Raw genomic sequence first — 26004 nt, forward strand, 5'->3', positions numbered from 1 at the left:
TGTGAATATGGGACTATACATAAAAAAGTCCACCTACAGTTAGATCTTGCATTCTCTTCTGCAGGACGTCCACCTCTTTATCTTCTGGTATGTTGGCACTGTGGAGATGACTGCACTCGTTTTCAAGTAGCTCAATGGCCACTGATGCCTCTGTGCATAGATTAACATAAGACTCGCAAAGTGGTAACAGAGCCTGTGCTGACTGCAGCTGGTCCGTGAGGTCATGATTCACTGATGTCCATCTGAATTCAGAGTTACAAAACAAATAGCAAGTAGCGGTGTCTGAACATATTCTTATAAGCAAAAACACAACATTGAAATTCAGAAAACTCTTTTAGGCTGTTGTAACATGGTTTACTTTTCTGGCCACAGAAACCAGGCATCCTAATGACTTTTAGCTACTTAATTGAGCCCAAACAATATACCAGGCTTTAAAAATCAGAAGAGGAGTTAATCTGCAAACCACATAATTTAAAGCCAGCACCACATACTTTTTTCAGAGTTCTCCATACTCAACTTGTGACTTTAAAGTGTCTTTGGACACTGCCACAAATAACCAAGTGTTTAGAAAATGAAATAATATTAAATTTTACAAGTATGTCTGAACATTTTCAAAAACATCCAGACGCCTTTATTGAAATGATTTCATCAACATTATCTATCACACACATAGGGAGAAAATATTCTCTCAAATACAGTTATTGTCCCACTTCATAACAGGAAAGGAGCTTTGGTACTCAGTTGCCAGATTATCAGCAAATTAAAGCACACATTGCTTCTGTAAATCTTTTTCATTGTTTTATTCTACGGTGTAACAATCAAAATAGAACAACGATTGAAACTCTATAATTATACCACCATATTATTCATTCTAAGCAAAAACACTGGTCCAATGGATTGAATGAATAACTGAATGAAAGTCTTTATAAATATTTTATAAATATTTTATTTACAAATGTGAGGACAACTTACTGCATTCGGATAAGAAGGAGAAATTGAGAATGTGTTGCAGCGGAGGTATTTACTGATAGTTTAGTGGTTAAAAATGTCACTCTCATGATGCAACAAATGTGTAAATGATCTATATTATAAACCTAAGAAACTGTATTATTTGGACTATAGATAAGACTGTTAGCTGTGGAAAGGAGGAAGCAGATTTGGTCCACCTGCCTGACAATATTTTAAAAGAAATGAATGCCTTAGTGATTGAGCCCTTTTACTAAGTTATGATTTAGCCCTTTCACTAAGTTATCTTGGAGTATTTGACCTGGGGTGGCTTCAAAGCACAGAGAAGTGGTTGTCAGTGCTATATAAATTGCCAGGTTAAGTATTTCTAAACATTGGTTGGAAACTGAAACGCCACAATTAAACTACTAGTGGAACTGTCTCATGAACTACTGTGGGTTAGAGGTGTCAGTTTTGGCAGCGGACCTACATATGATACATCTCACATCGTTCTTGGGCCCAGTTATGCCCCAGATGGACTCCATTGGACAACAGCTTTGACATGGCCCTTTGGCTTCTTATTTGTAGAGCTTGGACACTGAATTTTATTAAATCAATGATTGTTAAGTAAGCTTAATATTTCTTGTGCTACGTTAATTTATCTTTCATTTTGGTTCCGCTTTTTCATGAAATGAAATAAAATAGGCCAGAAATTTCAGGAATTCAGTAGGACTGCCCTGCTAAAAGTAATGGTTGCAAGGGTACCACTCACTTTAGAGATTCATCCCTTAGTTTCTGTACACAAATATACTAGCCGACGTTTACTGTCTGCGTGAAAATGATTGGTTTATATTTGAAGTGACTCAGAACTCCTCAGTAGAAAACATCTAAGTTAGTCACTGTTACCCATTTATAGCTCTAGATACAGGTATATACAGCAATACAGGTCTGAGGAATTAAACTGGCTTCCATCGGGAAGTCACAAACATGCTCATTATAGGCTTAAATGCAGCATGCCAATTCACTTCAAAGTTACAGTGATACAACTCTTTTGTCCTTGCTAAAGCCTTTGGTCAAGCCAAATATCCTAGGACAATGCTTGTGAACTTTGTAAAATACAGAGTTATTATTAGCAAAGGCTATCAGGGAGAAGTCGGTCACAATGCAAAATACATTGTTGTACCAAGTTTCTTCAGATACGACAGCAGAAACGGCTCAGAGGCGAAAAAAATTTAAGAACATGATTTCAAGATTTCAGGTGGCTGGTGCACAGGCATCGATAATTCAAATTTCTAGACTTAAAGGTGCATTCCAAACATTTAGCACAGTTAAAGAAGCTGCTATGTTTTTGAAATCAATGAGTAAATGTGGTGATTTGAACTTTATTTCCCCATAGATGAAGTGTGGGGCAGAAGGAGATGCTAGAGAGTTTGGCACTCAAGGTGCAAAGGAATTCAGGGAGGGATGCCAGGAGTGGGAGAAAGAGTGGGGATCCCACCACAGCATCTGGGGAGAGGTTGGTGGAGCGGGGGGTTTTGGGGTGCAGTTGAAAATGAGGTCCAGTAGAGTTAAACAAGTAAAGACAGATTACAGGCTACCCAATCTGAGTTTACATTGTGTAGACAGCATAGTAGGGACTTTTGTACGGGGCCCTATCTATCTTGGTATGCATTAATTGAAAGTGTTATTTGTGCAATATTGTTAACTACCACTAATCAAATGAAGAACTTTTGCATTTTGAAGAACTTTAAGGCTTATCTACGCACTTTTATGAGGGAGGGCGTAGATAGCTAAGTCAGCCCTTTAGTGGCGGGAGCTATCTATATTGTGATGTTTTTTTTAAAAACTGTTATTTGTACAAGTGTGTTGACTGCCACTAAGCATGTGAAACACTTTTGAATTTTGAAGCACTTTAAGTCATATTTAAACACTTTAAACGGGGGAGGTTTTGAGCCAGATTATGACTGCAATGTTTGCACAGGAGAATATCAAATAGAGGCTACTAACTAGAACTTGCATGGGGTTTTAAAGCAAATTTTACATATAAATGGTGGAGAGGTTGAGTCATGTGCTCCTATTTCTTTAAATGGGGGTCTGATGGGAGCAGGTATATCAGGCACTACTTTGAAGGAGTACCGACTTGAATATAGGTGAGAACATGAACGGGTCAGTAAACCGAAGGGACATCTTTGCACGGAAACATTTTGAAGGTTATTTCATTCAATGCTAATGGGCTAAACAGCAAAAGGAAACTGTCAGCTATTGAAGCTTGGATTGAGGAGCATAATCCATCCATAGTATTGTTACAAGAAACTCATGTTGCATCAACTAAGTTGGCTAAGTTTTCAATATTTAAGAAATGGGCTGGTTTTAGAGGTTTTTCAGCACCACCGGCGGCCCATCGAGTTGTCTCCTTGTTTATAGCTAGAAATGTGACTACAGAGATCCATGATTGTGCAAGGGATGAGGAGGGGCACTGGTGCTGGGTTCATTTTTTTACCTCTTCAGCTTGGCTTACCTTAGTCAGTTTCTGTGCCCCAGCTGAAATTAATTTTAGACCTTATGATGAGTTATTTCAATCCCTAAGGCAGATCCCGAGAGTTTGCAGTGAAGGTTTTATCTGCAAATGCAGGGAGTACCCTAATCTTGGCCATATAAAAAAAGAAGCAGAGATAAGGATGTACACTCTGGATACATTATATTGCTTTACACTCAGCATAAAATGCCCACTAAAATAAAAACAGCAAGACACCTTCATGCATTAATTTCATGCCCTCTTCAACTCTACGAGCATAGTACTTTTGTAGAGGTACAAAATGGAGGTGAGATGTCTTTGAAATCTAAACTGCTCGTTTGTATATCTCAAAATTGAAGTAGAGCAACCTTTAACAGTTTTCTGTATAGAAGTTATGATTTATACATTGTGATATGATGAAAGGATGTTGGATATAGTTTGATATATTTTGAATCAGTTGAACTAGGATTCAGGCTTGGAAGATATAGTGCACTTTCTACAAGATTAGGAAATCATATGAGTTTAAAGTGAAAACAATTGCATGGCTACAGAGAGCATGCCAAGCATACTTTGGAAAGACTCAATAAGACATCCACATTACTGGATATAGAGGAAACATTGTAAAGACTATTATATATGAAGTGGTAATTGTGCCGAACCCCAAAGCCTTAAGCCCCTGGCAGAAATGTAATACTATGGATGTACATTAGGTAGTTACTTTGGCGCAAAGACCAGTGACATGATGTATTTCCATATTTTGCAAATTCTACCTGCCACTTGTCAATCTATATACAATAATGATATATTTGGTTAAGAAGCAGTACAAAATCTATGACTCTAAAACAAGGGGATTAGCTATGCAGAATATAGACTGTATGAAGACTTTTTAGTTAAAAGAATTGGAAAGACACTTCAAACAGAACAGGGCAAGGCAAGATTTTCTTCCATGGAAACACTTTGATATTCTTCCCGTATTCAACCTTTTAAATTCAATGAGTCTACAAAAATCAGGTGGACATCTAGAAGCTGCTTAGGCAAAAAGAAGCATCCCTATGTAGGCGTTTCTGCCATTTTACAGTCATTCTTGATATGTCCATCATCACACCCTTTCTACCTTTATCGCTCAAGTATCCTGACGTTAGATTGATTCATTGTATTTTCGATACCTGGAATGTGCATCCTGGTACTTCTTTTCAATTATTTGTGTGACTGAAGGACAACAATCACGTTTTAAGTTATTTGCAGCGTTCTGAAGCTTCGCCCAGTTTTCCTCATTACTATCAGCCTGGTCCTGAAGACTCTGAGGGAAGAGAGCACAATATTTAGCTAACAGGGGTAGTCTCAAAAAAGCGCATCTGAGGCAAACTACACAATATAAATGGTTCACTGACTTACTGGACTAACTTTACACTGGGGCAGTTTCCCATAAATAATGCTAATGATGGGACAAGGTAGGTGTAATTCAACATCAACAGACAATGGTTACACAATTGACTCCAGAAAGATGAATATATACTTGAGATGGTCTTATAAGCTTGCTGTACATTAACAACAATGGACATCTAACCAGAACAATAATGTATCTCTCCTTCCCATTTTATCTCTCGCTTCTCTCTCTGCCATGAAAAATTACATGAAAAAGTTTAATTGTGCCAATTTCGATAAATTTACCTTAAGGGTTTCCACCTGACTTCTTAATGTATCCATAGAGAGTGCACGTAGTCTGTTGTGATTCAAACCATATAATAACCGGACTGTCACCATGTTGACCTCGTCACAGTCAGCATCATAAGCTTCCCATTCCTGCGAAATTTTCTCCAAAGAAGACTTCAATCGCTCGACCTACATTTGGGAAGGAACCAATTAAAAATAAGGCTTATATTTTTCAACACTTATGCAATGTTAATTTTGCAGATACTTAACCAGACAGAATCACTTGAATCACTACTTTAGTTTGCACATAGTAAAAAAAAACGAATTAATGAAAATGTATACATTTAATAATAACTTCAGATACCTGATTTTCTCTCTCCTTCAGGTCAGATAGATGTTTTAGCCTGAAGTCATCGCCCGTAAGTGGGTGCTCGGAAACACAGTGCCAATTCCTGTGATCTAATTAATCTGTTTACTAATTTGTGTACCATTCGCTTTCATAATTTACTAACTGGTCTATAGTGCTTGTCCCTTACCAATCACTGTACATTAGCATGCCATAGTGCAGTTTTAGATGAAGAATGTGTGAAATTTGTACAATGGACCTGCTACTGGGGGTAACAGTGCTAGCATTGTCAACTCCTGCGATATTATAAGCAGTCAAAGAGTATTTAATTTTTCTTCCACTAGACCTATGACGTTTCTGGAAATATGATATTGCTATACAGATCATTGTATGTGAAAAGAAACTCTTACATATTTGAAGAGAGATGTAATTTTAGAGCTATTACATTTCGAGTTAGATACACATTTTTTGATTCCTTCGAAGAGGGATTCTGTGGGTATTGTCAAATATTGCTTTAGGGACATATTGTAAAACACTGTAATGATTCCACAACAGTAAATTATATAATTGAAATAAAAGTTATAGTGAATGCAAGTAGTGACACCAAAGCTATTCATAAAGGCTAACTGATACTCCATAATGAAGAAATGAAGTTTATGGAAAACGATATTGGTAACAAACGAGTAAATGACAATGAAAATGCAAAAGCATAAGAAATAAGATTTTTGGTGATTTTCCAGGTAAGTAATTGAGAATAGGAATACCGTGAAGATATACATTCTTGGTAGCAGATTTAGTTGTGTCCAGCAATGCCAGTCAAAATATTTTGGTTCCCACAATTAGACTTCCACTGGCCCTTAGAGCTGTGTAGCTAACTTACCCAATCTGCAGAGCTGGGGAAAGAATAAGGGGCCTCACAGACCTTCTCCTGGAGTGGGTCATTGAGGCCCAGCCTCTGTCTTCATGATGATTGAACAGTATAGATATTATCTCTGACCTACCAAAGATTTTGCAGGATAACGTTTGAGAAATTGAATCTCCTCTTTGTCTGAGAAGTCAAAGACAACCACATACATTTGTTTTTCAATTCTTCCTTTTATGTTAACCTAGACTGTAAAATAATCAAGGCTATAATAATAAAATAAGTAAAACCTTAGCACAGGCAGTGTTAGACAAGTCAACAGCAAGTAAATACCCAGAACATTTCATTAAGCACTAACAAAAGTCAGCATTTAATTTTCTGCTGAACTGCTAGAAAATGTAAACATTCAAATCCCTAGTTCAGCAACGCTCAGTACACCCTTCATGGAGTTGATGTCCACGGTTCATGGTGAAATGGTTATGGTGCTCAACTGACTGGCATTGTGTCCTCTAGAACTGGAAATGTCCTCCCAGGCCCTGGGTTTTTATACATTGTTCCCCTCTAGATTTTAATAATAATGCCTGTCCTCACAGGACATCGGGCTAAAGTGCAAGAAGGGATACTTGCAAGAAATCATGAGAAATATTACGCATGCCTTTATGCTTGACAACGTACTGTTCCAGGCTTGCACATGCTATTGCTGAATATATGGTTATTCATTTAACATGCATACATAACATGCTTGCATGCGGGCAAATAACATTTTCAACTAAAATAACTTTTGATTAGTGCATAACTATTACGTAAAACTCCACTAGGGAGCAGGGATCACAGGTCAGAGGTCCTAACAGGTGTTAATTCACAATATTAGGCCTAGAGTGATAGCATGCATGGCTCACTTGTAGGCTTTCAGATGTTATTTATTTGCTTCATCCGCAATGCAGTGGACACATTTCAGTTTTAGGAAAATTTGAATTTCTGGAATAGTATAATAATGTTATGCATGGTTATTGAGGATTTAGTTCAGGAATTCTGGAATTTCTGAATGAAGTCTAGGGAACTGAATGAACCGGCCAGGGAAATGTCTTTCATAGTTAAAGATACCCCCTTACAAGATAAGCATTATTGAAATTATCCATTCACTACAGGCAAATATATTTTAAGTTATTGTGCACTAATAGTCTGGTGATGATAGTTATGGTTAAAAAGCAACACTAAACCCACTCTTGCAGTTCATTACATCAAAGCTCCTAGTTCATTGCCTTTCCTGATTGTACACAAGCATATACAAATAGCTTCGGGTGGAATTTCCTAAAACAATTTCATTGTACTATAATGTTAATCGTCTTGGTGACACTGCATTGTTGTGCTGGATATGGCTGTTTACAGTGCTAAGTCCGTGCAGCCACGAACGCTCTGAATTAGTGAAATAAACGTGTAACTAGGCTAGTTGCAACTTGATTTTTTCACAGAACATAATTATCTAGAAAGACCACAAAAATTGAAATACGAATGAATACGGATTTACCTTACAAAATAAATACCATGAAACCAGGAGCTCCATGCATAATGTTGCCAAATAACAACCTTCATAAACCTCTTTGCTTTGTCCTGCACACATTGTGCATTACACATTTGTTAACAATGTGTTAACCATTACATCTTAACCACCATCACAGTGAAATCTATGGAGTCTATTACATTTCACAGTCTTTCTTTGCTGACTTCAGCACATACACAATAGCACGTATCACAATCGCACAAGTTACTACTTGTGTAACGATATATCTGTAAGAGACATTAGTTAGGATTAGATTCCTTACCTTAGAATATCCCCAGGCGTCAGACTGGATCCGGAAACTTTTGCGTAGCAGTACCCTTGCGCGTCGGTAGGCGTCGTCTGCGGCTCCGCGTCCGTCGTCGGCGCCGTGATGACGTTGTCGGAGTACTTAGACGCTGCCTCCGCGTGCTGACGTCAGTTCTTAGACACAGCTTTTCCGCGCCAGAAACGCAGAGCCATGTTAAAAACCAACACTGGTGCCATTGAAACTAGGGCCCTGAAAGGGGGTAACCCTAACCCTAGATATCGGTTCGCAGAACGGGGAGGATGGGTGGGTCGGTAAGGAATCTAATACTAACTAATGTCTCTTACAGATATATCGTTACACAAGTAGTAACTTGTGCATCTGAAAGAGACACGTTCGTATTAGATTCCTTACCTTAGAATAGATACCCCAGCAATACCAACCCCGGTGGTGGGTCTGCGAACCAATAATCACACCAGAAAGTCCTGGAGGACAGAACGGCCAAAGAAGCCATCCCTCCGGACTTGGCTGTCCAGGCAGTAGTGTCTTGCAAACGTGTTCAGTGATGCCCACGTAGCTGCCTGACAGATGTCTTGTAAGGGCACCCCCCAGCCCAGGGCAGTTGTAGTCGCCATGGCTCGGGTGGAATGCGCCCGTAATCCAACAGGGGGCTCCTTTCTAGCCAAGGAGTAGCATGCCTGGATACACAAGATGATCCACCGGGAGATGGTCCTCTTGTGCACCGCTTTCCCCTTCTTAGCGCCCACGTAACCAACAAAGAGTTGGTCATCCACCCGGAACTGGCGTGTGCGATCCAAGTAAAATGAGAGCGCACGTTTTGGGTTCAGACGGTGGAGCCGCTCTTCCTCTTTAGAGGGATGCAGTGGCGGGAAGAAGGTTGGCAAGGTGATACACTGCCCGATGTGGAAGGCTGTGACAACCTTGGGCAGGAAAGATGGCTTAGTACGCAAGACCACTTTGTCCGGATGGACAGAAAGGAAAGGTGGAGTACAAGAAAGAGCCTGGAGCTCACTCACTCTCCTGGCAGAGGTGATGGCAATCAGGAAAGCAGTCTTCAGAGTTAGAAGGCGGAGAGGACAGTTGTGAAGTGGCTCAAAAGGAGCGCACATCAGAAACGTGAGAACCAGGTTTAAGTCCCACTGAGGCATCACAAACGGAACAGGAGGGAATGTGTGCGTGATGCCTTTTAGAAATCTATTTACAATAGGGGACTTGAACAAAGAAGGTTGATCAGGCAGCCTCAGAAAGGCTGAAAGGGCAGAAAGGCAGCCCTTGATAGTGCCCAGAGCAGAGCCCTGCTGGGCAAGAGAAAGAAGGAAGAGAAGAATCTCAGAAAGAGGGGCAGTAAGAGGATCCACAGCCTTTGCTGTGCACCATGCCACAAATCTGTTCCACCTGCAGGCGTATACCGACTTTGTGGAGGGACGCCTGGCTGCCAGAATGACGTTACAGACTGCAGGAGGCAAGTCAAATAGCCTCAACTGTCGCCGCTCAATCTCCAAGCATGGAGGTGGAGACTGGACAGGTTCGGGTGGAGGACCGTCCCCTGCTGCTGCAACAGAACGTCCTCCTGAAGAGGCAGACGAACCGGGGGATCGACTGACATACTGAGTAGCTCTGGATACCAGTACCTTCGAGCCCAGTCCGGAGCCACAAGGATGACTTGGGCCCGGTCGCGCTTGATCTTCTTCAGCACTCTGGGCAGAAGTGGTATAGGCGGAAAGGCGTACAGTAGACCGCAGCTCCACTCGCGACGAGTGCCGCCTTGGAAATTCCAACGCGCAGAACTGATGACATTGCGCGTTCTCTTCGGTGGCGAATAGATCTAACCAAGGCTCTCCCCATTGCTGAAAGAGGCCTTGCGCCACGTCCGAGTTCAGACGCCATTCGTGATCCATCATGCACCGACGGCTGAGCTCGTCCGCCCTGGCGTTCAGAGAACCTGCCAGGTGTTGAGCCACCAGGGTCACGCCCTGGCGTTCCAGCCATTGCCAGAGGCGCAGTGCTAGACGAATCGCCCGTAACTCCAACAGGTTGATGTGGAGCCGGGCCTCCGCCGGAGACCAGAGGCCTCTGATCTCCGCCTCTCCCATGTGGCCTCCCCAGCCCTGGAGGGACGAATCCGTCACAACTACGTGCTCCGGTTGGGTAAGGGAGAGGGATCTGCCGCTGACCCAATCGCGGTCCGTGAGCCACCACTGCAGCTGTCTCGCAGTGCCCTCCGAGATCAGGACGTGGTCGGATAGGTTGCCCTGATGCTGGGTCCACTGTAAGTAAGTAAATCTTTATTCGGTTTCAGCTTTACATAGAAAAACCATAAAAGCATTTATACATTTCATTTACATGCGTTTTAGCAGTACTAGTGTGTATTCCGTTCATTTAAAATTTATGTCACTATTACTTGATCAAGATGATTTAAAAAAATTATTATTTTGGAGATTTAGCCTTTGTTTAAAAATACATTTTAGGAAGGTGCTTACAACTTTACATACATATTCAGAGTTTAAAAATTGTAGCCACAACATGGCAGGACGACATTTTCTGAGGCCTAAAGTTCTCAGCAGGGGGGTTAGCCAAAGCTTGCGGTGTGCGGAGTAATATTTACAGAACAGTACGGTGTGAATTGTTGACTGATCGGATAGTTCATCACATGGACAGGCCATTAGAGTTTCTTCCCAGCTATTTCTGTTAGGAAATGCTACAACCCTGTGGAAGATGTTCAACCTGAATCTCGCTAATAAGAATCGTTCGAACTGCGAATCAACATAGGTTAAATATGGTTCCATTTCCAGAGTAGTCATGACCGCTAGAGAGTGTTGTACAGATAGTTTCTTAATCTCCACAGTAATACGTAGCTCTTCAAAGTGGCTCAGCGCCTTTGCCTTAAGCTCTTTTTTTGGAATTTCAGCAATCGTTTCAGGGTTGCGATAGCACTCAGCCATTCCTAAGTCAGTGAGAAGATTTTTTACGTATGTTAACCAGTCTATTTTTTCAACACAATCTAGAGTCATACAGTCCGCAACGATGTCTTTGGTGAGAGTGTTGTTTGTTGACACCCATATTCGGCGCCAGAAAAGTACGAGTTCAATTTTGGCCAGGTCCTCAATATTTGGCAATCCCAATTCTGCGTGACTGGCAAAGGTGGAGACTCTTTTTGGGACTGACAATGAAAATCTTGTGAAAGTGTTCTCCGCTACCTGGAGGGCTTTTGTGTTTTTGTGACCCCACAGGCCCGCCCCATAAAGTGCGATGGAATGGCACTTGGCTCTATAGATCTGAAGTAGTTCAACCGGAGGCTTTTTCCCTAATTTCTGGGCGAATTTCATAAGAGCAGCAATAGAGCGCAAAAGTTGATGCTTACGCGCTTCTATGGCCGCTCTCCAGTTGAGCTTCTCATCTATCATTATCCCTAAATAGGGGTATTGGGGGGTTGATTCTAATTTTTCATTATTGAGGAAAATGCTTTTTCCATGTTTCCTGACTTGGCCTGCTACCATGATGTATGTTTTCTTTATGTTTATGTGGAGGTCTAGGTCGCTCATGAATTTTGCGTAGCTGTTCAGAGATTTTTGTAGCTCAAGTGGTGTGCGTGCTAGGATCACCACGTCATCCGCTTACCAAAGGGCTGGCACCAGTCGATCTTTCACACGGGGCAAGTCCAAGCCCCCCCTCAACATCTCTACCTCAAGGCCGTTGGTATAGAGGGAAGGGGCAAGGACACATCCCTGCCTGACGCCACGCTCTACGGAAAAAGATTCTGACAGTTCACCCTGTACTCCAAAACGCACCCTAGAGGAGGCGTTGGAGTAGAGTTCCCTGAGAAAGGTCACAAGAACCTTGTCTATTCCCATGTTGATCAAGACTGACCATAGTTTTGAGTGGCAGACGCAGTCGAAAGCTGCGGAAAGGTCAACATATGCCATGTATAACTTCTCGCGCTTTGCCGACACATATTTTCCCATCAACAGGGCCAGGTTCAGGGCTTGTTCCGTTGTTCCGAGGCCCTCCCGGAAGCCGTACTGGATATCCGAGAGGGTCCCGGTATCGTCCGCCCACTCCTGTAAACGCTGGAGAACCACTCTGCCCAGTACTTTCCCCAGTGAGTCCAGGAGGGAGATCGGTCGATAACACGTCACCTCCTCTCTATTTCCCTTCTTAAAGATGGGCACCAAAATTGATTGGGTCCAGGATGTGAGTAGTCCACACTTCATTGTTGCGTCAAACACCCTTTTTATGATGGGGGCCCAAAGATCTAATCTAAATTTAAAAAAGTCAACTGGTACCCCATCCGGACCAGGGGCTTTTCCACTCTTACTGGCATTCACTGCAGTTATTACCTCGTGTAGTTTGACTACTAATGGGATTGGAAATGGATTATCCTGATTTGGGATATTGTTTCTTTCTGTAGGGGCTACTGCTGGGAATTTGCCAAAAATCTTTGCAAAATGATTTACCCAGGTTTGTCCCTCAATAGCTACATCTATGCTTGGCTGATCTTTTATATCCGTCAGGAAAGGTGCTTTTACCACCTTCCAAAATAATTCGCTATTTTTGTTTAGTGAGCTTTCATGCAGCTGATCCCATAATGCTTTTTTTAACTCTTCTTTTCTCACTTTGCACGCCAGCCCATATGCTTTTCTCAGGTTCCCGACCTCCTCTTGATCTCTTATTGTTTTGGTTAATGCTCTCTTTAGCTTTTTATGGGCAGCTGAGCAGTCATGATTAAACCATCCTTTTTTTCTTTCCGTGATCCCTTTCTGCTTCACAGTAAGGCATTTGTTTACTTTTCCTAGGATCACCTTAAAATGGGATAGAACTTCCTCATCGCTTGCCTCAGTGTCTAAGCACTTCATTATTGCTGATTGTGCTGCGGTTACAACCTTGTTTGTCAACTCATTTGGATCAATCTTCCCCCACCCAAGGGTATAACCATTTGTTTTTGTTAGTTGTATATTATTCTGGGCGAGGGTGGACATTAAGGTTTGAGCTGATAGCTGACCTTGATCCAAAATTAATTCGAAGGTTAAAGCTGAATGATCGCTTAATGTGTTAATTTTAACTTTAAAATTCATGGTCCTATTTACAAGGGTCGCTGTCGTGAGAATGTAATCGATTGTTGTTTCGCTTCCCCTTCCGAGGTAGGTAGGGTCCAATTTCCCAGTTAGAGGGTTTATTTGATTTAATATTACTAGGTCCAAACTGGGCATGGTTTTGTTTAAGAAATCTCCCACCACTGAGTGGCTAAAATGGGTAATTTGTTCTTCTGTTTCAAGGCCCATACCACAGATATTGCTATTTGGCCTTTCACAAGGGTGATGGGTCCACTGAAACTTCAGGTCCCACTGCAGAGCCCGCATCCACCACCTGGCGTGATGCACCAGCAGGATGCAATGAGCTGCGACCACCGCCATCACCTTTGTGAACACCCGTGGGGCGCTGGTAAGGCCGAAGGGGAGCACGGTATACTGAAAGTGCTCGTGGCCAACCGTGAACCGCAGGTAGCGCCGGTGGGCCGGCAGGACGGGGATGTGGAAATAAGCGTCCTGCAAGTCCAACGCTACCATCCAGTCTCCTGGGTCCAGGGCAGCTAGGACCTGAGCCAGTGTCAGCATCTTGAACTTCTCCTTCCGGAGGACGCCGTTGACGTTCCTTAGGTCCAAGATAGGGCGTAGGCCCCCTTTGCCCTTCTTGGGTACCAGAAAGTAGTGGGCGTAGCAACCACACCCTACTTCTGGCCCAGGAACGCGCTCGATGGCCCCCTTGGCCAAGAGGGCTGTAACTTCCTCCTGCAGAAGTCGCAAATGATCCCCCGATACACGGTGGTTCTGCGGTGGCATGGCTGGAGGAGTCGCCTCGAAGGGGAGGGAGTAGCCCCTTCGGACGATTTGCAGCACGCACCTGTCCGAAGTGACGGTGCGCCAGTGAAGGTGGTGATGGCGAACCCTGCCCCCCACTGGCGTCACATGGGCCTGAAAGCACGGACTAGGAGGGTTTTGAGGCGGATGCTGCGGGGGAAGGTGTGGACTGACCTCGCCGTTGTCCCCGACCGCCGGGACGGCGGTTCCCACGGCCGGGACCGCGTTGGGTATTACCCTGCGGAGCGTGGCTGGCAGCACGTGTGGGTACACCCCTTCCGTGGCCACGAAAGGAATGAAAGGCAGCCGATTGCTGGCGCGGGGCCGAGAGGCCCTAGGACTTGGCCGTAGCCCTAGAGTCCTTAAAGCGCTCGAGTGCATGGTCTGCCTTGTCGCCAAAGAGGCGACGGCCATCAAACGGCATGTCCATCAAGGTGTTCTGGACATCGGCCGAAAATTTGGCGGACCTCAACCAGGCATGACGTCGGACCGCCACCGTCGTTGCCATCGCTCTACCCAGTGAGTTGGTGGTATCCAGCCCACACCGTATAGAATATTTGGCTGCATCCCGGCCCTCCACAAGGGCTTGGCCGAGTTTGGCCCGTACCTCCAACGGGCACTCTGGCAGCCGAAACCCCCGACCCGCTAGAGGCCCCAGACGGGTCCGCTGGGCCCGAAGGCGCCGCGGAGCCCGTCGGAGGAGAGAGTTTCCTCATGGCCATGAGGAAGGGCTCGATCTCATCCGGCGTTGCGTTGAGCCCAGGGACCGGAGGGTGTGGAGCTGAACGCGGCGCCCGCGACTCCGACGGAGCCGCGTGGGCGGTGTCACCCGAACCCCCGGCCACATCGCGCGAGCGTCGGGGGGGAGTCCGCATAGCGATGACGCCTCTTGGACTTCTTGTGCTTCTTACCTGATGACGATTTCGACCCGGAGGAGTGCGGCCTACTCTCGGAGCTGTGGTAGCTCCGAGCCCGCGACCTGTCCCTCGACCTCCCGTGGGACCGAGACCTCTCGCGGCGCGGAACCGACTGCCGGAGTTCGAGTCGCCTGCGGGACCGTTCCCGCCTGGCTTTCGAAGAGAGGGCCCGGCAGTCGGAGCAGGCCTTGTCGTCGTGATCGACGCCTAGACAAGTTAAACACAGGTGGTGAGGATCCGTGACCGACATCGTGCGGTCGCAATCCTCGCAGTGCTTAAAGCCGGGCATCCCTACGGCACCAATCGGAGTGGAAAGACTTCGAGAAATGATCAAAAAACGATCAAAAAGTTAGTCAAAATTTGACTAGGGTTACTGCTTTTTCCAGATCTGCGCTTGCTGGCGCGGAAAAAAAGAAGAACTGAGGTCAGCACGCGGAGGCGGCGTCTAAGTACTCCGACGACGTCATCACGGTGCCCACGACGCCGACGACGGACGCGGAGCCGCAGACGACGCCTACCGACGCGCAAGGGTACTGCTACGCAAAAGTTTCCGGATCCAGTCTGACGCCTGGGGATATTCTAAGGTAAGGAATCTAATACTAACGTGTCTCTTTCAGATACCAGGATTATAATAAATGTAAGTGCCTTTTAATGTTGATGTCAACATTTGATATTTAACACGTTTTTTCAGAGTAATGATTGTTGTGAATGTTCAGAAGCACTTTACATTATGCCTACTATACTTTAAAGGGGTACTAACTTCGAGATAGTATGTATTGCTGTGCCATAAACCACAAATTATGATAAAGACATATGCAGATAACAAATAAGATCAACATAATTTGAAAACGTTAAGTCTGCCCATTTAAAAAGCTACATGGAGGATTTTACTTATTTGGTACACAAGAATGCCCCTTAGGGTTTTAAAAATAAATAATTTGTTGTTTCATTAAAGCCCAGAGATAGAAAGCAAATTTTGAGAAGTGTCACATTTTTTAGTTTTCAGAGTAATTAAGATGCAGAGATTCTTATTCTTGTCATCTATTACAAACAGATTCCATGGTTGTCAAATTACTTTCTAAAACAACATTTATTCAGATTTGTCCTGCTATTTGTGCCCATTTGTGAGAGAATCTAGTTTGCTTCAGAGTACTTGGCAAACTACTAGCTTGGAAAATATTGAAACAGGGGATGGAGAGAGAGATGGTAGAGAGAATCGGTACGGGGGAGAGAAGGCACAGTGGGGCAAGAGTAGGAAGAGGAAGCTATCTTTACAACTACATTGCATAATTATTCAATTATTTGTGTGTGTGATCAGATGAAATAAAAGTGTGTAATATTTACGCATGGGCCTTTTTACAACATTACGATTTAATGTGTCATGCAGTCGAATCTGGCTGTAACACTAATTTACAAAGAAGACAAAATGGTAGCTGTCACACAATATTATGAAAACAAAAATTAGACTGGAAATAAAAAAAAATTATTCACTATGTTTAGAAGTAAACTTTTCACTGTGAGCGGTGAGTGTCTAATATATAGCTATTTAGTTCTATCAGTACAAATCAGACAGAATTTTTCCTATTAATCAAACAAGAACACATATTCGAAAAACTGCACACAAATTAGCTAAAAGAATTAGTATGCAAATATAAATAAAAATTAAACACATTTTTTTTCTTGCTGACACCCACTTTTTGTGAAGCAGATGTGTCCTACAGATTGGTTGTATGACATTACAATGCATGCTTTTACCCCGCATGCCGTTACAACATAATTTCTTACACCGACTTGCGGTTGGGGTGCACTGGAGTTTGGAATAGTATAATTTACTATTCCAACTCTAGTCTGTGAAACAGTAGGGAAGGTGCTGGAGTTAAATCCAACACCTTATACCCCTTATAGCAGGTCATTTTCATTGTAATAGAGATGTAAAAAACAAGGACCCCCTGAAAAATTGGTAAGGCAATTCCTAGGACAGGGTAAATGTATGGTGCAAAAGAACTCCTAGGCAACTGAACAGTTAAAAATGTCACTCAATGTTATTACGCTCAATGTAAAGGATCTAAAATATGCTTAGATATATTTCAAATTATTTAATAATCAATTATTAAAATCATCTTAATTATTTAAAAATATCAAAAAGACTCAATTTAATCAAAACTAAATTTATCTTCAAAAAAAAAAATGTGGCAATGGTTAAGTCTTCACTTAAGAGTTGGAGAGGACACGCACAACCTGGAGTATCCAATGTAAACAAACTAATAGGTGTCGCGTACTACTGGGGCTTCACTTTCCGTTCCTATAAGTGTTGTCCAAATATCAAACCGATGCAACTCCTGCATAGAAGTTGTCCCCCTGTGCACAGCGTAGAAGACCAAAGATTTGGTTTAAACAATAAATAAAAGTTGTACTGCGACCAAATTAGTTGTCAATTGCATTAATTTCAGAATGTTTGTTTGAGACTATATGCGGTTCTCCTAAGACCGAGTATATATGTTATTTTCTTTTTTCTTTTTTTTTGTTCAATCATTTTATTAGTTTCCAAAGAAGCATATAAATAGTTAAATACAATAAAAAGTGATACATTTGATGCAAAGCAAAGAAGTACAATATAACAGCTGTGAACTTGTCACAAATAGTTCCTCTAAACAGAATTCATAAAATATAATATAGAAGAAATAAGAATTGTGCCAAGGAACCTTAACGAACATCAAAAGTATCACCTTGATACAAGCAAGAATAAATGAGGAAAGAAGAGGGACAAGAAAAAAGAAAAAGTGCAAAGGTAGAGAGATAAAGAAAGAGAAAGAAACAGACAGAAAGAAAGAAGTGCATGGGGAAAGATTAAAAAGGGGGAAGGAAGGAAGGAAGGATCTAATGCGGCACCACATAAAGAAAAAGTACATGAATCAACTAGATGCCATAAAGGGATATAGATCAATCAACCCTTTCAACGCCAAATCCATATATACATCCAAAGCTCTCCAGACTCCACTAGAGATAGAAGGGGAAAGATGGGCTTCATCTACCGAAGTGTGTGCACTTCTTAAAAAAGATACCCACGCCCACCAAGTATGATAAGAGACGGAAGAAAATGACTTCCATTCCATAAGGACAACTTTCACCGCTACTGTCTATAAGAGATCTAGTAATTGTAACTCTAAAGAGTGCAAAGGCAAAGGTATAGGGGATGCCAGTGGGCCCAACACAATCACGGGAAAGGAGAGCTGAAATTGAATCTTAAAAATTAACATGAGATGTTTATGTATTAAATCCCAAAAAGGTTGGAGTAGAGAGCACTCGAAAAACATATGTGGATAATCACCTGCAGCCAAGCCACAACTCGAACAAAGATCATCATCTTTAAGATTGAGAGAATGTAAGCGTACTGGAGTCCAATGTAGAAGATTGAGAGAGAAAAATTTAGATTGAATTAAAGAAGGGGCAATTTTATTGCGAAGAGAAAGCCTCCCAATCAACTGCCAAGAGTCTGAAGATATATGTTGAGTAAGATCCTGGCCAAAATGATGTAACCATTTCTGTTGAGTAACAGTAAGCAAGGCAGAAGGAGTGGAAGACAAAAATGTATACATTTTAGAAGCCACATGCCCAGAACTAAGCCACATCTACAATAATGTAATAGTAGGAGAAGCTGGATCTAGACGTAGTTTAGCAAGAGCAACTTTTATTTTTAAAAAGGTATAGAAATCCAAATTAATAAGAGAGAATTGTTGAGCTAGGGAGGAAAAGGGTAACGGATCATTATTCGAGTCATAAAGATGACGAACTAGCGTAATTCCCTTAGTAGCCCAATAAGTCATCAATTTGGGATCAATAGTAATTTTAATTTTAGAATTACACCACAATGAAGACCACCTCGATTTATTAATTGGAATAGCAACTTTCTTATCAATTGATCTAACCGCTGCAACGGTGTCTAAGATGATCACACGAGAAAACTGAATAAATAGTGTGGATGTAGTTAGAAAAGACCACACCCAAGAAGGCGTATGATGAGGTAGAGAAGAGAACCAAAGAGCCCCCCGAGAAGCTAAAAAAGCAACTTGATATTTCTCCCAATCAGGAAAATTACAACCACCCATATCATAAGGCTTTCTCAAAAATGTATAAGCATTTCTAGCTCTCTTATCATTCCAGAGGAATTTAGAGGTGAGGGAATAAATGTCATGAAAAAAAGAAGAAGATAACTTCACAGGAAGCATAGAGGACACAAAGTTAATGATGGGCGTTATCATCATTTTCAAAGTTTGAAGACGACCCCACCAAGAAATATATTTAGGGGATCAAGTATCCAGAAGATGGCGCACTTTAAGTAGAGTCTGAGCTTCGTTGTAGGCTACCGTATCATATAAGGTACTACGAAACCAAATACCCAAATACTTAATCTGTTTGGATTGCCATTTAAATCCAGCATTTCCCATATGCGCTGGAAAACAATAAGCATTAAGGGGAAACATCTCCGTCTTGTCCCTGTTAAGGGAATATCCAGAAACACTAGAAAAAAGATGAATAGTATCTGAAATAGCAGGAATGGCAGACACAATGTCATCAGAAAATATGAGTACATCATCTGCGTAAGCAGCCGTCTTGATGCAGTGTGAGCCGAAAGTAAAACCTTTAATATCCTGATGAAGATCAATTAACCGCAAGAGCGGATCAACAGATAGTAAGAACAAAAGTGGGGACAAAGGACATTCTTGTCTAGTACCTTGACAAAGATTAAAAAACGAGGACGTAGCCCCATTGACTCTAATATTTGTTCTAGGTTGGGCATATAAGGACATAACCATATTAACAAAATAGCCTCCAAGATTGTGCGCACACAGAACCGCATGCAAAAAAGGCCAGGATACCTTATCAAAAGCCTTCTCGGGGGGGGGGCGTGGCTAAGATGGCGGCCTGAATGGACGTGCTTCGTGTGGCTCCCCGGCCCTATGCCCCATTGCACGGTATCATCAGCTGAAATCCCCCTAAAGCCTGCTCACACCTACCCCCCTGGGAGACACCCCACCGCGGCGCACTCCTGGCCGTGTCTCTGAATGACGGCGGCCACCTGCAACCCGCTATACCTGCCGCCGGTGGGATCGGCGTAATGGCGGCGCGGAGCTGACACTGCCCGTTGGAGCACCGAGACGGGAGAGCGGCCTGCAAGCCTACGGCGCTGACCTGCGGAGGGCGGTGAGACGCGCCCAGCCCCCAGCAGCGACTGCATGGCCGACGCTGGGCCGTCTGTGCTCCCGGAATCCGCGCGGAGCTCCAGAGGGCCTCCTACCACTTTAGTCCCCGGCTTTGGGCCTGCGCTAGGGGCAAGCGGGACCCCATCCACCGGAGGCAGGCCTGAACGGAGCTACTGCACCTCGCACCCCGGGCACCCATAGCCTGCAAACCGCCCCGACCCCTCCACTGGCGGCAGCACTTACGGAGACATCCGTTCCGGGACCGGAGCACCACCCACTGCGACCCGCTCCGCCACCGGAGGGATGCCGAGCCTGAGCCCCCGGCGCGAGGCTTGCCGCTACTGCACAGGGCCCCGACGGACCAGGGGTTCTCGGGCGCTTCCGGCGCGCGCTGACGGACCGACCCCAGCTGCACCTACACAGGTGACTCCCTGCGCCGCCTTCCGCGCCCGCGGCCCCCGACCTGCCTCGGCCTCGGCATCATGGGGGCCTGCTGCCGACGCCCGGCCCTCGCATGACCCTGCTCCGCCGTGGGGGCCTCCCGGCCCAACTCAGAAAAGACGCATCTGCGTGCTCCCCGGGGCGGCTCTACCCGGCCACGGTATACATTGTAGGCGCGACCGCCTCTGGGGGCCTTGGAAGGCCCGACGGCGTCCAGAAACACAGCGCTTGGCAGGCAGCCGGCCTGCTACCACACTCCCCGACTTGAGGCCCGTTGATGGGCAGCTGAAGTGGACTGACGTTCTTGGCGCCCACGGGTGCTGCTAAGCGCTGGGGGCCCCTTCTGGCAGGATCCCCTGCCCCCGGACAGGCATATACACCCCAACAACAACGGACTGGCACCCGTCTCCTTGCCCTGCTACACGGCGTGGGCCCGGTCCTGAGGCCCGGGGACGCCTACACTTCTTCTCCAAAGTGCCTGCCCGGGGTGCCCTGTAAGGCCCCCCCCCGGACACCCCATCTGCACTCAACCTTCTGCCTGAGGAATTCTGGCGGCCCCACTGACCGGGCGCCACATCTTACCCCCAACACCGTCCCCACGATGACTCCGGAACGCCCGCCAGACCTCGAGAAATCTACACCTTCTACCTATCGAGAGGACGCCTGCCGAGCCGCTGCAACTCCCCCAGTCCGGATCCACAGGTCCCTGCCCCGACGTCATGGCTCACTCCAATCGCAAAGGGACTCGGAACATCGTGGACCTCCTGCACAAGAACGCACCGAAGGGGGAGAAGACCCAGACAATGGCGTCTCCGAAGCCGCCGCCGAGCCCCCAGGTGCAGGACGATGAAACCGCCCCCATCACCAAGGCCTTCCTAGCTTCCCTCTTCAACACCCTGAGAGAGGACTTTCAAACCCTGAAGCAAGAGTTGGCCGGGGAACAGCGGGAGCTGCGCCGAGATATAGACGGCCTGGGCGAGCGTGTGGCTTCAATGGAAGAGGCGGACCAACCCCGCAGCATGGAGGTGGAAAGGCTGCAACAAGAGATTCTTAGGCTTCAAGATCAGCAGGTGGATTTACAATCGCACTCGGAAGACTTAGAGAACCGCTCCAGGCGGAACAACATACGAGTCCGCGGAGTCCCGTTGAAAGCCGAGAAGGACAATCTGGTCGACTACCTGCAGGACTTGTTCAGGGAGATCCTGGGTGAACCTCGAGAATTTGCGATTCGGATTGACAGAGCTCACAGGTTTGGCTTGGCGCGCCGAGCACCAGCTCCCCCACCGGACATCTTGGCCTTCCTCCCAGACTTTCCTCTGAAAGAACGCATTCTTCGAGAGGCCCGGAGGGCACAGCCTATCCGCTTCCGGGACGAGCCCGTGGCTCTTTTCCAGGACCTTTCTACCATCACCCTGCAGAAACGCAAATCCTTCCGGATAGCAACAAGCTTCCTGAGAGACAATGGAGTACCCTACTCCTGGGGTCACCCGTTCCGCCTGATCTTTAAATGGAAAGGCTCCCTTCACCAGCTCAGATCCCTCCGTGATACTTGTGCTCTACTGGACATTGAAATGCCGGAGGGATCTGGCTCTAGAGACACTTCCCCACATAGATCACAGGATGACCCATCACAGCGTGCGGGGGACGGCTGGCAGACGGTGCGTCGGAGGCGACCCCCGAGACCCATCCCGAAACCGGACCCGGCGACAGTCGCTCAAGAGCGTGAAGCAGCTGTGCAAGAAGTGGCGGACAACACCGCAACCGATCTGTAAGACAATGTAATCTTGGGGGTTTTTCTTTCTTTCAAACTGTGTCCTCCTGAGGCGACAGGCCGGGGGGCCGCCGAATCGGCCGCTACCATGGTACCCTTTCTATTGACTTACTACGGACCTGTGTTATACACAAGTAGGCCCGAGACTTTGAACTGTTCTAGTTGGGGGGTTTGTTCCGGGAGGGGTTGGGGGGTTCACGAGGGGGGGGACAGGGACTCTGTTGGAACTGGGGAGGCCCACTCTGTTGGGGTTAGGGTGGTCCTTTGGGGATGGTTGGTGATGGGAGATGGGGGGGAACGGTGTTGTGGGTGGGGGGGGCGGGGCACGAGGGTGGGGACCAGTATGCCAAGGGATTCCTACAGGGTTCAAGCGCTACCTGTGATCTTTCATACGCTAAAGCGTCCAACGCTGCCATGCTCGGTTGTCTCCACACTCCCACATGATGACTGATGCACTCAAAGTACTATCTCTAAATGTAAAAGGCCTCAATAACCCGATCAAACGGAGGGCAGTTATCTCCTACTTGGAAAACTCAGAAGCTGACATCTGCTTGTTGCAAGAAACCCACCTCCTGACCAAAGACTGGCACAGGATGCGCTCCCGGGCTTTTCCCCAGCAATACTTCTCTTCTCTCCCGTCCAAGAAAGCAGGGGTGGCCATTCTTGTGTGCCGGCGTTTCAGGGGCCGGGTGGGAGCCAAGACAGGGGAGATCAAGGGACGCCTCTTGGCATACACCTTCTTTATGGGAAATAGCGCACTTACGATAGGCTCCATCTACGCTCCCAACACGAGTCAAGAACCATTCCTGAAAACTGCACTCTCCGAAGCACTACAGTCACCTCACTCTCAGCTGCTCATTGGGGGGGACCTCAATCTCGTCATGGACACGAACAAGGATAGATCCGGGCACCATTATGGTGATACTGGCGCGCTTTCAGAGGCAGGCAGATCCTGGTTGCAGGAAAGAGACCTCTTAGATCTCTGGAGGACGGCACACCCCAACACAGCGCGCTACACCTTCTACTCCCATGTACACCACACGTACGCGCGTCTAGATCACTTCCTGGGTTCCTCGAAACTAGTTCCTCACATCACCGAGATTTCCATTGTCCCAGCAGCCCTCTCTGACCACGATGCGGTGGAGCTGACACTCAGGGTGCCCAAGTCGCCACGCACCCCTGGCTCGTGGAGGCTCAATGAACCCCTTTTACAGAGACCAGCCGTTGTCAAACAACTTCATACATGCATTTCGGACTACCTCGCCACTAACGATACCCCTGCGGTACTCGATATCGTCCCTTTGGGGGGCCTTGAAAGCCGTGGTTAGGGGGGAACTGATAGCCATTGCTGCCGCTGACGCCAAGGCTCGCAAAGAGAAGAGAGCTGACCTCACAGCACAAGTAGCTGAACTAGAAAGGGTTCATAGCCGCACCTGCGCCGCTCGGATTTGGCGCCAGCTGAAGGCTGCCAGGGCTCAACTGGCCAGCCTCGACACTGACAGAGCGGAGTTTGCCGCTCTTCGTCTCCGCCATACGTACTACATGGGAGGCAACCACACCGGACGCCTCCTGGCCAGCGCCTTAAAAGCCAAGACTCAACGCTCGAAAATCACCACGCTCCTGGACGACTCCGGTACCACTCTTGCCGACGATGCACAGGTAGCTTCCGCCTTCCGCTCCTTTTATGCTTCCCTGTATAGCGCAGATAGAGTATCGCCAACCGCTGTCGATGCGTACTTGCAATCGGCCGAAATCACGCCACTATGTCCAGCGAAAGCAGAGGCCCTAGACGCTCCTATTCACCCTGACGAAGTCCTTACCGCCATCGCACGCCTCCGCCCGCTCAAATCACCAGGCCCTGATGGCTTTTCGTCGGGTTTTTATAAAACCTTTGGCCAAATACTAGCTCCAATACTCACGAGGCAGTTTAACTCCTTTGAGGGTCCGAGCTCCATACCACCGGACATGCTTGCGGCTGACATAGTGGTGTTACCCAAACCGGGCAAACCCCCGACGCATTGCTCCGCGTTCCGCCCCATCTCCTTACTTAACTTAGACTTGAAGCTATTCACGGGGGTGTTAGCGGCCCGTCTGGGCCCTTGCCTCCCGGGAATCCTCGAACCGGACCAATCGGGCTTTGTCCCAAACCGCCAATGCAGCGATAATACTAAGCGGTTGCTGCACCTCGTGGATAAAACTCACTTTCAGAACTCGGACTCGGTACTACTGGCTATCGACGCGGAGAAAGCATTCGACCGCGTTGACTGGACCTACTTACAAGCAGTCCTGCAGCGATACCACTTGGGTGACCAATTTCAGGCTTGGATTGCAAGCTGCTACCACCACCCCATGGCCCGAGTCAGGCTGGGCGGCCTTAAATCGGACCCCTTTGAGATACAACGGGGCACGCGTCAGGGGTGCCCTCTCTCGCCCCTTCTGTTTGCCCTGTACGTGGAACCCCTGGCGCAGAAAATTTGAGACAATCCTCGCATTAGCGGTGTCTCCTTCGGCCATGAACCCCACGTGGTGGGGCTTTATGCCGATGATATTATCGCTGCTTTAGACCGACCGTCCAGCTCAATACCTGCTTTCCTGGGAGAACTGGAGAGCTTTGGAGCGGTATCTGGCTTCAAAATCAACCGGGGGAAATCCTTGATATTACCCCTGGGCAGCTACGCCCATCCTAATGCCCCAACGCCTGACTTTGGCTGCGATCTACAGACCTCCACGCAGCTCCCGTATCTGGGGATCACTCTTACCTCCTCCACGGACTCAACGGTGGCCCTTAACTATAAAACACTGTCCTCCCAAATCCGAGCCGACCTTGCGTGTTGGTCGAAACAACCCCTCTCCTTGCTAGGCCGCGTAGCGGCAGTAAAACTGTCTGCCCTACCTAAGATCTTGTATATCTTCCAGACCCTCCCGGTACTGCCACCGCCAGGTGCGCTTGCCGACCTACAAAATGCTATCCACCAGTTCATCTGGGAAAAGAAACGCGCACGGCTACACAAACAGGTGGCACATAGGAGTATCGATGAGGGAGGCCTCGGGATCCCTAACCTCCTGCAATATTTTCAGGCCTCACAGCTCCGCTATTTAGTGGAGTGGTACAGGCCCGAGTCCGAGAAGAGATGGCTATTTCATGACAGGGCGATGGCTCGGACATCGCTGTGGAAGATCCCATTTCTTGCCCGCCAGCATAGGCCACGATACCTCCTCCGCTCCCCTATTACACGCACCGTCATGAAGACCTGGGACATGGTGGCGGTCAGGAGAGGCCTGACGACCTTCCCTTCCCCACTCACTCCACTCTTTGACAACCCAGAATTCCCACCGGGCACCGATCCACGCGCCTTTCTACAATGGCGTGACACGGATTGCCGCTCGGTCGGCCATCTCTTCGATGTGGAGGGGTTTATCCCACTCGCCGATATCACACGGGGCTACGGAATGACCAAACCCCACATGTTCCAATACTTCCAACTCCGCCACTGGCTCCTGCGCCCGAAGTGTGCCCCCCTGGTCGGTCGGCGGATGACGCCATTCGAACACTGGCTGGTGATGAAGGACTCGGATAAGCACCTTATCTCGGACCTCTACAAGATGTTATCCCCCGAGGCCGACCCAGTTAAGACGGCGGGACAGAAACGCTGGGAATCGGAACTTGGACGG

At 46.5% G+C, this 26004-nt stretch overlaps 1 protein-coding gene across 1 annotated transcript in view; it reads right to left on the reverse strand.

The window, feature by feature from the left end:
* The window catches only part of SYNE2 (spectrin repeat containing nuclear envelope protein 2), a 1843566-nt gene that overhangs the window by 323659 nt on the left and 1493903 nt on the right, over positions 1–26004 (reverse strand). The window contains exons 119-121 of the mRNA XM_078660317.1: positions 5132–5302; positions 4627–4760; positions 38–242 (exon numbers count right to left, since the gene is read on the reverse strand). Coding sequence (XP_078516443.1) covers positions 38–242; positions 4627–4760; positions 5132–5302 — 510 coding nt within the window. The remainder of the gene's footprint in view (positions 1–37; positions 243–4626; positions 4761–5131; positions 5303–26004) is intronic.

The sequence above is a fragment of the Lissotriton helveticus genome, chromosome 9 (genome assembly GCF_964261635.1).
Source record: "Lissotriton helveticus chromosome 9, aLisHel1.1, whole genome shotgun sequence".
NCBI lineage: Eukaryota > Metazoa > Chordata > Amphibia > Caudata > Salamandridae > Lissotriton > Lissotriton helveticus.